The 14,415-nt window shown below is 41.4% G+C and overlaps 1 protein-coding gene across 1 annotated transcript in view; it reads left to right on the top strand.

The window, feature by feature from the left end:
• The window catches only part of TXNDC11 (thioredoxin domain containing 11), a 450,106-nt gene that overhangs the window by 380,304 nt on the left and 55,387 nt on the right, over positions 1–14,415 (top strand). Inside the window, exon 10 of the mRNA XM_078663148.1 lies at positions 11,694–11,803. Coding sequence (XP_078519274.1) covers positions 11,694–11,803 — 110 coding nt within the window. The remainder of the gene's footprint in view (positions 1–11,693; positions 11,804–14,415) is intronic.

Genomic DNA, 14,415 nt, shown 5'->3' on the forward strand with positions numbered 1-14,415 from the left:
GACAGAAAAACATAAAATGAAGTATAGATCGTCCAGATAAATCATCACAAAGACGGGGCTTGGTTTCAAGATTTTGTACATAGCCCAAGGGAAAGCAAAGCAAATATTTCATAGTGCCAGATCTAAAGTGGAAAAGCAAAGAACGCTCCCAGCAAGTATGAGCTAGCCTGATGTAGTCAGTAGTGCAGTTGGATTCCCTCAAATAATAGTATTCAGTGGCACCAGTCTTACACTCCATGTCCCTCAGACGCCTTGATTCTTCGCTTTCATAAAGTGCTTTGGTCACAACTTCCTTATTTACACCCTCACAAGTTAATGGGTCATTAAACATACTCTGCATCACTTTGCTGACTTAGTCCTTTACAAATGCCATCCAGGGGATTGAAAGTCCTTTATCTTGGGAGAGAGACTGTCCTTAGTTAAAACAGCTTTGAAATTTCACCAGATGGCAAGCCATATCAAGACTGGCCGCACCCTAATCACGTCTGCTATATGGAGATGCCCAAGTTCCTTATGGTAGATAAACTGTGAGGCCGAAATTGGGGCAGATAAAAGCGTTCTGCAAAACCTATTTTCTTCACCCTATATGGCTGTGTAATTAGAAATCCCCCACACTACAGCCCCATACATGGCAATGCATAGACATGTAATATTGAAGCAAGGGACCCCCCCACCTTTGGGTTGCTGAGACTACATACCGAACCATTAGCAGATGCAAATTTGGTGGTGCCAAGGGTAATATTCGGAGACCAGGATCCCTAGGAAAAAAAAATGCCTAGATAAGGAAAATCGTTAGTACTACTCACGCAATGGGTACCAAAATACATATTTGAAAGGGAGCAACACTTGGGGCCACAAAACATAATGTGGAATTTTGTAAAGTTAGTCAGAAGGTCAAGGGAAGACATGAAATCAACAAAAGCATGGACCAGCAACCGCAATGCCTGTGTGTGCGTGCCATGAGCACTGCATTGTCTGCGTAGAGGAGCATATTGAGCAGTCTGCCTTTTATAACCGGTACTTTAGGAGTAGCCCGTATTAAGTGAGAGTGTAAATCATTAATCTAAAGAATAAATAAAAGAGGGGGCAACACACATCCCTGTCTTACTCCGCGGTGAAATGCAGTGCCCCAGACACCTCGCACTGTGTGCTAATGCGAATCCTGGTCCACATATCCACATGAAGATAGATAAGAGAATAAACTAAGGCTGTGTCCAAACCTCGTGCAGCAAGTAAATGCCATAATTTGGCCCGGTTAACACAATCAAATGCTGAGAAAATAAGTGCTAAATAAAGGGGCGACTGTTTCGCCACTGTGTATTTTACAAGGACCAGATTTAAGTTGAGATACCTCTCAATGGTTTCTACTTTGTGCCTAAACCCATATTGGCAGTAATGTAAGACAGACTCCTCTGACACCAAAGCAATAAGATAATTCTACCAAGTATCTTTGCAGTAGTATCGATGAGTGAGATTGGCTAGTATCAGCCGGGGGATGAGCGATCCCCTCTTTAAAAAATAGGGACAAATATTGAAGTGCCCCGAGTTTCAGGCAGAGGAGAATAAGCAAGATTATTAAAAACATTTGTGAGCAAAGAGGCCCATAGAGAGGTATTACTTTTAATAAGACCAATGGGGACCCCATCGGGCCAGGCGCTTTGTTGCCCACACTTTGACTAACACCATTCTCTACCTCCTCTGATGTTGTCCGAAAGCAAGATACTAAGCAGTACTCTATAGTAAAAAAAAGTCTGGAGATAAAGGTGCTGCATATATTGTGCTAAAGTGTTCCTCCCATGTACTGCTAACAATATGGCAGAAAATAGAGGTAGATGACCTAGTAATGCGTTTTAAATCGGACACACAGGCCCAGAATGACTTGCTATTGCCAAGTTTTGAGGCTTGAGCTAGAGCTACCCACTGTTCTTTAACAACCTCCTGTCGTTGCTTGGCAATGGCTATTTTATATTGCTTAAGCAGAAAAGTCACTAAAGCAGGGTCCCTAGAATTGGAGACTAAAGATAACCAAAGCACCCTATTAGTTGCAGAACATTCAGAGTTGAACCATCTGGGAGTATCAGATATATGCTTGGTAGGTCTCAGGAGTGCCATCCTAATCTCAGAACTACGGTTAGTGAAAGCTTCCACCACACACAAACCTCGAGACTCCGCTGACGGACACCAATTTACCAGATACAAGTTAGCTTCAATTATCTCTTTTAATGATTGAACAGGGTCACTCAATCTTCAAACCGATCTCAAGTTGTCAGTAATAGGTTGCAAGTTACATGCACCAATATCCTGCCTAAACTTTCCCTTGTAGCACAGTGAGAGTGTGGCCTCAATAGGGGCATATAGTGCATTGACCTCTATTTCGCACAATAAGATGTTCATCTGCTGCTGCTGTAGATCAACATTCTGGAGAGTTGTAAAAAAAAAAAACAAGCACGATTCTATTTTCTTGACAATTGGTTGCAGGAATTTGTCAATGTAATCACCTATATATTCATGTAGGGATCGGTAGCCCAATACAATAGAACAAAATATGTGGTCCCAGAGATATTTAAGCACTTTGGCTAACATGTATAAATGTGTTCTTTTAGAATAATTTGTTGTTAAATATCCTTTAGCTTTCACACTTATCCATCCATTAATTTCTGCCCTATTCAGTATCCCTCCCAATATTTTTATAACCCTCTGGAAGGGTCACTGCCCAGTTTCAGGTAAATATTCTCATTATTAACATATTCTGAGTCTCTGCCTCTTCCTACTAACTTTGTATCAGTTACGTTTTATTTCTAGGTTGCTCACCTAGAAAAAAAAAAAAGTAATTCCGATCTTCCAGCCTCATACTCCATTCTGCTTGGTACTTATGCTGTTTGGGTCCGCTTGTTTTGTTCTGTGGGTAGGAGATCAGTAGAAAGCCTTTTCCTATGTCTTTTTCCCATCTATTATGTGAATAACCCCCAGGTCCCCTTCTCCCAATCTTCCTGCCTTGTACTCCCTTCTGCATGGTACTTATGCTGTTTGGATCAGCTTGTTTTGGTCTGTAGGTAAGAGAGCAGCAGAAAGCCTTTTCCTATGTCTTTTTCCCATCTATTATGCAGATAACCCCCAGATCCCCTGCTTCCAAATCTTTTGATTCAAAGTATATAACCCCTACAAATTGTTTCTTCTGCACAGCTTCATAGTATATAGGCTTCCTTTCAATTTGGTATTATTTTCACATTGTTTTCTACTATTTAGTCTTTTTTCCATATTATTTTTACATAGGTTAGTTCATATTTCTGCATTGGGTGCGCATGTTACAAAAAAAAGATTATGCACAGTGGAAAGGAGATGAAAGGGTGGGGGGTACTCCTGGGGTAATACGTAGTATGTGGAAAGTGGAAAGCAAGTAAGAAGAAAAACAGGCACTCTACTCAAATTCCATCCATACATCTGTCAATCAATTTTTTTCAGATACACTAAAAAAGAAACTGGAAACTTTTACTTGCACAATTCAGTAATATTGTGAAGACCAACTATCTTTTTTCTCAGTACTTAAACAAAAGAAGTCTATGATTCCACTGCGAGTAACCCATAATAATCCCATATTTTCCCCCCACCATCCTTTCAGTTATTCTTCGAGATCACAAATGTATAAGCTTAAGATGATGTTCGTTCAATGATGCCGAACATCATACTCTAATCAGTTCTCCCCTACGCTCAGGTACATTATCAGTGAGTCCATGTTAAGGACATATCGGAAAGCCCTTGGATCAATTCAAGGATCAGTTCAGGCATTTTGTGAGGCAGCCTTCTGCGGGCTCCAAAGTAAGAGTTAACTGCTTGGCCTATCTCTCCCCTGACTTACCTCAACAGAAGCCTCGAAATTGAATTTACCAAACATAATTGGGTATACATGCAACATAGCAGTCTACTTCATGATCAACTAACATGATTCAGATCTGTGACTGGTACAGAAGCCAGATGCAAAAACAACAATTGATGGACAGAATGCAGAACAATATCATACATTCACCCCAGTACAGAGATCTGGGCCTAAATCCATCGGTTTTTTTTGCACTCCACACCACTCCAGTTCAGACATGGCCATATGCAAATCAGCCTTGACCCTGGGACTCATGGGAACAGTCCAGCCCGAACTGCCAAGCCATGTCTTTCCTGGACCGGAATAAAGCATCCTAGGACCGGTTTCTGGCTATCAGCCGTCTTCAGCCAGGATAGCTTGACTCCAGTGGTGTGGAGAGCATGGGACTCACGTCTGGGCATACCCATCCCACTCGGGGTGACAAATGCACTTCTGAAAGTCCGAGTAGCTTCCCGCACGAAAGATCTCAGCACTCTGTTTACTTGACTGATTAGTAAGGGTGAGGGCTTTCAGTTCCATCCTTATAGCACTGACTATCTGTCTTCACTGAAATTTCCTTCTAGTAATGGTCTCGGATTTTGCTAGCATAGAATATTAAATATAGTTCTCTACTCATCTGAACGAATTGGTCATCTTTAACGTAATCTATAACTGGTATAGGGGTCACTTATATTCTTGCTTAGAGGCTAATAACTCTTCGTTTTTCCCCGGGAAGGCCTTAAGGTGGGTGTAAATGCTCACTAAAGGGACACAATTTTCATCAAACCCAGTGTTGTGGAGAGTGGAGAAAGGAGCCCTCTCTTCAGCCTGAGAGACTGAGAGACGCCGGCACATCCACCACCATGCTCACTGTTCTGCTTCATTGGTTGCATCAATATCCCTCTTGTTTCAGAGTGTGACCCACCCCCATCTCTCTAGCGATGCTGAATGAAAAGGCACCATCAGTGCATACAGCGCTGAACTGGGCCTTCCTCTGGCTGTTATCCAGTAATATGTTGAGCAAAATACCTTCTACTGGTAGCTGTGAACATTAGCTGTCTCCCTCAGCCACCAACTAACTCACTGAGGCTTATGTATGCTCCCCAGTTTCCACTTCTCAAACAATATCTTGAGCTGACTAAGTTACTCACAATGTGTCACTCTAGCAAGTCATACTTCACACTTTACCAAGCATCAAATTCAGTCACACCCATGTTATACCAGCAACATAAATAGGAAAACCATTTTCTGATTTACCTTGATTCTTGCATGCAATCAGCATCTAGACTTAATGTGTCACGCTTCGGTCAATCAGATGTTGATTCACCTCAGTACTTGAAGGAAGCCCTCACATATTTCCTTTGCTTGTGAAAAGGCACACCCTCTCCTGCAGGGCCTGCTTTTCTAGCCCACAGCTCTTACAAACCTGTTCCAAGCATGGTGGTGAAATCTGGTGCAATCATCGCTGGAGGAAATACTGTTACTGCTCATCTGTTTTGGTCTCGATTCAAGTGTGGTGGTGAAACTGGGTGCAAAAATCTCTGGCGGAAATACTGTTACTTCACGGTATGTGTTTTTGTGCCCACATAAGTGCTTTCCTCTTGAAATAAAAGATCATGTGGAAACATTTTCTTTTCCCCACAGAATGTCTTGTCTTTGCCCCCATAGGTTCCTTCAGGTTTAGTAAAAAAACACAATTTGTGCAAAAACAGCGATTTAAAATTAGGGTTAAACGGCGCTTGCAGATATTTAAAATATTTGTACAGCACAGAGAATGAACCTTTTGAAAGGATTATATGCCAATCTTTACACAAATCAATTAAGTTTAATAAACTTTGAAACCTTGAAACACTGATCCAGTAGCAGACCTGTCAACTCACATGGTGCTACCGTGTGTCACACGATATCGGCTCCCTTTCAAGGTCCCCCAAGTGAAGAACCAATATCACATGGTGGAAGGGTCAGCGAGATGAAACCCTTTCACTGAGTGAGTTTACAGTTCATCTTTGGAGGCTCTCAACACCCAGTCTCCATTATGGATTTTTGAAATCATCCAAGGACGTTGGTAGCAGCCTTAGAAAGGTGTTTTTGTTTGTTTTTTGGGTGGTTGTGAGAAGATTGTGGGGTAAGGAGCATAGGCTCCTCTTTGGCAGTTCTCGGCACAAAAAACCTTGCCCGTACAGGTCCCCACCCCTTCATCACACATGGTGAAAATGTCTTTGAAGTTTGTAGGTCCACCGTGACCATGATGTACTCCTTACTAGTGTTAGCAGTATACACAATGGAATCCTTTACTCATCTTTTGGGAATGTGTCCGTAACCAGTAACTGCACTGATGTTTCCAATACAATCATAAATATAGAAAAATACTTTGTCACCCTCGAAATGAGCGGTGTGCACGTGGCTAAAAGCTGTAAAGTAAAAAGAGTAGTGTCTAGTTTTGGTATTTAATGGGCGCACAGGCATTCATTTTTGGGGACTGGGTGCTCTTTTGCAACATCAAATTTTGACCCAGAGAGAGAGAGCGCACGAGTAGAAAAGAGGGTAAGGAGGAGGAACGGAAAGTAGAGTAAGCAAGATGAAAAAATTCTCTGCAAGAGTGAAATACAGACCAAGAGTGTAGGGTGGTTTGAGAAAGAGGCATGTGTATGGAATGTAGACTAGGCAGCTTTAGTATTTTGCCACCCGAAATTTAGCAGCATTGGTGGTTTTCAAAACATAATTTACCCCCAAATTTAATTTTAGAACATAAAGCACTCCCAATGTGTTTTTTTCTGGAGTGTAAGTTGTTAAGAAAGCTTTCTTGGTATAATCCAGGAAGTTTCTACTTTTATGAAGTTATTTTCTTTGCCAAAAGTGACTGCTTGTTGCTAGCTTTGTTCGATTGTTCCGATTTACAACGTTTTTTGTTACCGGGCACTGGTGAATGCCACTCCAGTGTAGTAACTAACACTCTGTTTTTCGTCTGTCCTAATTTACTCGTTTTCTTGCAGCACATCTCATCGAGTAAAAGGGAACTTTGTGTTCTGAGCGTCGAGCACCGAGAGACCTCCATTAGCAAAAAAAATAAACATTGTTCCTGGAGATACATTTCACCATTTATTCTTAATCTTTTACAGCTTGTTGCCTTCTGTAACTCAGTACAGATTGTTGTAAAAGGGTCAATGAAAGCTAGATTGTTTGTAAGTTTCGACCTTTTTTGGTACTATGTCTTTTTACAGGAGATTCTTCTTGATTAATATAACAACGCAGCAGGAGGTTTGACATGCCTTCAAGACCCAAAAATGGGCAGATTTCATGAATAGCCCTGAGCCCACTGCAGACTCTGAAGGTCATCGCCAATTATTTTGAGAATGCGTTCTTTTGGCCATCTGCCTGCCAGTCTGAAGATCTATTAGGGAGTCGTCTGAAGATGTGTGCATGTTCTGGTAGGGGAAAAGAGCACATGGGTCCAAAGCTTTTATTAAGATCTTGCCTCCAGTGCTGCTAAATGCCAGGGTTGTGAGATGTGGGGTGCTGAATACCAAGGTTGCCTCGTTGTAGTTCCACCTCATGCCTCTTTCTTCCACCACGCTACATTTCCTTTCTCTTGATCTCACTTGTCATTCCAGTTTATTAATTAGCCACTGTTCCAAAATTATTTTCCTTCTTCGTCCCTTTTCTACCTTTCTTTCTCTCTCCGACTTTGGATCAAAGTCTGATGGAAAATAAGTCCTGATCCCCAAATGCCCAACACTTGCGACCATCGACACAAATTAATCACTGACTCAAGTTTGCGTTTGTTTGTATGAGACCTGCATAGCAAGACTGTATTTACAAAGAAACCATGTGATTAACAGAGATGGGTGGCACGGGAAGGGGTGAAGGAAATTAGGGAGAACTGTGGGGAGAAGGGAAGGAAGACAGTGCATGCACCATAGTATGAGTTACAGCCTTTGGTGGGGCGGAGACCGTATGGGGACTTCGGTATCTAGTTGGTATTGGCAGGGCCAGATTTACACTTGGTGTTAAGTGTGAATGTAGCATAGAGACGTTATTTGTACTTGTGCCTGTTTTACATGTTTTCTTACTCCATTTTTTATCAATTTATTTTATTAATGTTGTGCTCGCCAGTAAAACCACCGAAAAAGCTGGTGTTAACCTTGTGTGCAAGGTTCTATCCGTGTGTCTGCCAAGCAGGCCTTTTGTTTGAATTATTTACTCAGTTTATCATTATCACTGAAATGTATCCCTCAGGTTCAGTCAGTTATTATAAGCAGCTTTGATAGAGGTATTATTTCCTAGGCCAAACAAATAGTCATTGTCTAGGAATGTAATGCTTTTGGCTTCATTATGGTTTGTGGATCAAAATGCATACATTTCTCTGAGTTTTTATTAAGTGGTTGCCATGCAGACTCATTTATTTGTGTAGATAAAGTTATTAGAAATTCTGTCTGACTAGAGCTTTGCTTTTGTCTACTTGAACGTATAAGTGAATAGCCTCAAGGAGTTTACCGATAATTCTAGTCTCTTTTGTTTCTGAGACGTTTTACTTAAAGTCCCAGAGTGCCATCTTCAGAAGTAGGCTAACTATAAAATTCTAGGTTTCTATTTCCTCTGCAGCAATAAGTTGGGAGATTTGCAAGTATGTGTGTCATTTAGTGTTTAAAAAAAAACTGGCAAGTGTACATTATAATGGCCATGTTTAAGATTTAAAACCCTCAAACTCCATTTATTCAGTGCCAAAACAATGGAAACCGGTGCTGTATAAGAATTGTATTCCAAATCTTGAAAATCAAAGTAGTTCTTCCCCTCTGGAATGACTTCTGGTCGCCGACGGAACTCTGACCTACCCACACGCTTAAAGGCCATGCCCGCAACCTCTGCATCATTCTAGACAGCGTACTCTCCATGAAACGTCAGGTCAACACCATATCCTCAGCCTGCTTCCACACGCTCCGCAAGATTTTCAAGTGGTTCCCCATCCGCACCAGGAAGACATAATGCATGCCCTCATCACCAGCTGACTGGACTACGGCAACAAACTCTATGCAGGCTCCACCACCAAACTCATGCAGAGACTCCAGATGATCCAGAAGACAGCCGCCAGGCTGATCCTCAACCTGCCCAAGAGAACCCACATCACCCAGCACCTGAAAGACCTCCACTTGCTCCCGGTCCAGAAGAGATGCCATTTCAAGCTCTTGACCCACGCCTACAAAGCCCTCTATGACCAAGGACCCTCCTACTTGATCCACCAGCGACACTTTCACCTCGTTCTCCCTCAGAACCTCTGCTGTGCACACCTCGCCCTCGTGCAGATCCCTTGCATGCACCACTGCCGCACTGGAGGACGCACCTTCTCCCATCTTGCCGGTGAAGCCTGTAACACCCTCCCCCTCCACCTCCGCTCCTCGACCTCGCTGACCGACCTCAGGAAGGGGCGGGCTCAAGACCTGGCACTTTGAATGAGACCTACAGCAAGCGCCCGGATGCCCTCGCAGGTGACAAGCCACACTTTATAAATGCTAATTGATTGATTCACTTAAGGTCTGAGGACAAATTTCTGAATGTTGGCCCCAATCGAGAATTTGAGATTATCTAAAGTGTTTACAACTTTTTTGTAAATTAGGTCATGGTAAAGATTGGGAAAAAGAGGATTATCACGGAGAGTTTATTCTAACTCCTTACCCGCGGTGCAAATTCCGCCGCGGTGCAGGAGTTTAATTGAGTGGGCGGGGCCGCGTCGGCCAACGGATGTTTGCAGCACTACCAAGGTAGTGCTCGCGAAGGCCGTTGGCCGACGCGCGCACGCAAGAGGTTAAGAATTGATTGACTATAACATTTAAAGAATTAAATGAAGTGCAGTGGACATTAAATGTTAGTAGCCGATTTTACTTAGAATTAGATCGATATGCATGGCAAGATTTATGTTGGACAACATTTTTGGGGTCCTGGGCATTCTAGATGGAAAACCAAAGCAAATCATAACCACATTGGTTTCATCAGTAAGTCTGCTTTTAACATATGCTTATATCAGCCTTTCTTTAGTGCAGGGATCATTAAGAAATAAAACTGTTTGCATTTATAAAATTGGGCAAAAATTGTACAATGTCCCTTTAGAACACTGGGTGCGAAATGATATGTTGGTATTTTACTGGACGTGCCTGCACTTTTGGCTTTCAACAGTGTCACAGCAAATGTTCTTCCACTTGTTCAGTGGGGGAGAGTTGCACAGTAAGCGTTGGTTAGTTCACTTTTGGTTCTAGAGGTACCTTTCTCTGTGAATGTACATGGGATCTGCATTTTTTTACTCTGCCAAAGAATCCCAAATCGTATAAATATTGCTGACGTTTGTAATGTCAGCAAATATTATATTAATTAGCTCACACTTCTGTTCACCTTTCAAAATGGTACTTTTCTGGGTGGCGATTTTTTTTTTTTTTTAAATGTCTTTTCCCATGGTAAATTAAATGTGACTATTTCGCAGTTAAGCTGATTTTGAGCCTTAACACATTTGTGGACCCGGGCTTGCGCTTTTTCCCGCATAATCAGTGTACATGAGGTGCCCTGTAATCAGAAAAGCCAGGGTACAATTTTATATATAGAATTGATACAAATAGGTTCGGTTGGAGCCGATCCTTTTGTTATTTTTCAATTGATTGTTTGTGACTTATTCTCTCGAACGCCAAGACTTCTTGCCACACTGAGGGACTTTGTGAAAGCTACAAAAGTGTTTTTCACAATTGTAGCAAACATTCTCTGTCACAAAACTGAGAGACATTGTTGCAGCCTTGAACAGGCCCATACTTTTTTCAGTGAATTAAGCTGTCTCCATGAATGTCAGTATGAAGAATGGGTTGTCTGCCCATGCGAATAAAATCATATCAGTTTAATTTTGTAGCTGTGTGTCCTCACTCGTACCAATTCCAATAAATTTACACTGCATTTGTGGAGTTCAACATAATAACAGGCAGGGGCATCATCATTCTAGGATTTTTTTTTAAGAATTTCTCTTCCGGGAGCCACTGAAATCCTGCGATTTGGCAGATGTGGTGTATTCTACAAAATTGTAGATTTACCGCACTTGCTACATAATCCACCATCTGCCGCATAATTTCAACAAATTGACCAAAAAGCTACCAAAAGACACAAAAGGTGCTGTGCAGTGGCAGACCTTTTTCAAAGGTTGAGTAGTCACCTTTCACTGACATATTTCTGTATTCAGGTCTTCAACTGGAAGTAACGAGGTGAATCCTTTTTTCAGTTAATATATTATTTTAAAACCATACAATACATCAAAAATATGTTATAGAAATTACATGTATGACGATTAATCATTTGCCTTGACAGCATTAACCTGTGTCCTAAAAACAAAATAGTAGTGCTACTTAATGTGCCGCCCAATTTGCCTTCAGGTTAAAAAGTGCCAACATTCCACCACAGAGGAAATATCCACAGTAACAGAGGGTTTGAATGCTTTGGTTTCAGAATGCTTTCAAGGCTAGCTAGTTCTACTTCCCTGATGCTTCTTTACAGAGTCGCCATCTTACTTCCTTAGGGCGAGGTAAGGAAGAACCCTAAGGGTTCCACTTGTCCAGTATACGGGAGAGCTCCACAGTTCAAAACTCTATTTTGTCTCAAACACTGTTACAGTTTTTTTCATTCCTGCCATCTGTTGAGGAGCTTGTTGTATACTGAAAAATGAGTGTCTGATCCAGCCTTTTGGTTTAAAAAGCCCAGGTATGTCTGATGGATGATAAAGGACTGCAATGGTTTCCTGGTCTTTTCTTTCGAGTACCTGCAATTTTAGCTCCCTTCGGATCACATCCTTAACAGACTTTTGCACCTTTTCTTGTAGGACGTCCTGCTTCTTTATTATGCGCCGTGGTGTGGATTCTGTACTGCGCTCAATCACATATTCATCAAGGTCGCCCGTCTACTGCCTGCAGAAGACTTCATTGTGGCAAGGTGAGTGATGAGGACCCTAAAACATGCAAACAACCTTAACTAATATGGTTACTCCAGGGAGTGACGCTTTGTATTAAATACAATAGAAATAGTCCCCTTTTATTATTCCTTTACCCCTTAAAATGTATGTCCCCTCATGCATTTCAAAAACGCTTATACTGGATTCAGATTATCATGAGGCAATAGTTTGGTATTTTCTCCTAATGTAGATGTAATTTCACCTATGAAATGAATTTCAGATCTAGGCAGTCAGCGTTTAACATTCACCTGCACTTTGTCATTTCAGAGTCAATAGTGCACTGGTGTTCTGCTGAGAAGTACAAGTAGTATAGAAAGGCTATTTGGTTTTCCTTATAATTTAATAATCCAGACTTAAGACTGCCTCTGAGAGCATTTTAACTTATCGATTCACTATTAGTTTGTACTCTAGCTGGGAGTTAACCTAGAGCGCACTGTTTACCCTTAGGCAGTTTTCAGATTGTGGCTCATGGGGTGTGTTCTTTACCAACAGGGTACTGTAACTCTTACCCCCAAATTATGATTGGTACAGTATATTTTTATACGAAATACGATAGACTCTCGTAGCAAGGGCAGCATTTTAGAAATGTATGGTGGAACAGCCATGGTTGATTGGATGGGAGTTGAAGTAGCTAGCATAGCATCATAAAGGAGTAACTTCTTAAAATGTATAGTATAACAGTGATGGTTGATTAGGTGGGAGCTGCATTGGAGAGCACCTTGATAAATTAACATATTAATTGTAGAACAGTGATGATTGATTGATTGATTGGCAATTGAAGTAGCTAGTGCCTTGATAGGTGAACGTACTGCCAATTTTTAAAGGTCTCTCAAGTTTAACAAAGTTGCAGAAAGTATCCACCCAACCAGTGAGTTAATTATGGAACTAACACTTTCCTTTTGGTCCTGTGGGTCTGGGCTAATTTCCTGGAATATTATCATGCCCCTCTTTAATCAACTCACATTTAAACATTTGGTTGAGAATATTGTTTTTGTAATTTATTCTGTAATTTTGGCTCCTTGAACTATCCCCATGGTGTTAATTATGTTAGTACAAATAAATGTTCAGTGTTCCACACAAAGAATACAGAGTTCTGCTCCTAAGGGATCTTGCATCGGCTTGCATGTTCTTTGCTTTTTAAGCAGTGCTGCATTGCAATCCGAGGACAAATGAATTGAATTGTGCAGTCGGTGTGAACTCTGCATAAATAAAACCAGTTAGAAAGCCACTTTTATTTCTGCTGCCATGCTCTTTAGAGCAGTGTAGAGCAGTGTGACATTTCAGTGTATGTTTTTCCTTTAAATTGTTGACTGCTTCAATTTGAAAATGAACGAGCCACTTTAAATATTTTGGCTTTCAAATTCATTTTTGGAACAAGTGTTGATTTGAATAAATATTTGACACGGTCTAATGCTCGAATCATCGGGTTCCCTCTGGAAATTGCACCGGCTCTTCCAGGAAGTCACTTAACAAATGACGTCCTTACTGAGCCTTGGGGAATGCTGAAACTCGATTCTGGTTTGTTAATGTACTTTAAGTGACTAGTAATTAAGTGCCAGCCTTCGTGTGCTCTAAGACTCATGCACTCTGCATTGTGTTCTCAAACTCCATAGACAGTCATTGTGGTTGATATGCTAGTTCTGCCTAATGGCACCCAGGGGTGACTTGGGCATCTTCTAAATGGTGGGGGGAAATCAGCCGAAGAATGGTACCTAGCTCACAAACCTCTCAAGCCAAAGACACGCCCGTGCCTTGTTTGGTTTTCTGTTTCAGCCCACCTCCAGCTTGTAGTGCCAGAGGGTCCATCCTTGCCTGTGTTCTCCCTATAGCAGATGCCGTTTTGTATAATCAGAAAAATGCTGTTTTCATTCTTGCCATCTGCCTCATATTTTGTTTGCCACTGAGCTCCCTCCTTGCTTCCTGGGGTTTACATTTTGTTGGATCTAGACTGAACCAGATGTCTTTTTCAGATTTAAATGGTTGAATGCTACTACAGTGTTTAGCGTTGTAGCACCCCTTGGTGAAGGTTGTTTCTACCGTGGTTTAGATCTGTAGTGATCATCTACTATCAGTGAAATGTACTGGTCAGTGTTTTAGAGTTTCTCTTTTCTTAAACTCTCTATTTCATTAAGAGCGAGGCCCTCTTGCTTGAGGCAACCAGCTTAAGGTCTGTCAAGATCAGCGGCGTCAGGATTTCCAGTATAGCATACGATTAATTGAATAATGGCTGTTCCTTAGCTTAGAAGATGTTTTGTTGATTGCAGATGTGTATTCTTTAGTTTGTGGTGTTCTTTCAGCCCTCGAGGATTATTATAAAGCCTGGCTTAGTTCAGTAGGACATTGAATTTTAGCCTTCAGACCAAATTAAGGTCCCAGTGTTTTCTTATTTTCTTTTTATTGGAATTTATTAAGGATTTCCGCATTGAAACAAACAAATAGGGCAATCAGACCCTTCGTTAACGCGATTCCATATAAACACAGCCAAGGGAAATTCATATAATTAAACTATACAGATTGCAGTCCTCAAGTATGATTCATGCTTTCCAGAATGATGGAAGACCCAACCCAATATGTCTTTCACCTTTCAATTCAG

This window comes from Lissotriton helveticus, chromosome 10 (assembly GCF_964261635.1).
Source record: "Lissotriton helveticus chromosome 10, aLisHel1.1, whole genome shotgun sequence".
In the NCBI taxonomy this organism is placed as follows: Eukaryota; Metazoa; Chordata; class Amphibia; order Caudata; family Salamandridae; genus Lissotriton; species Lissotriton helveticus.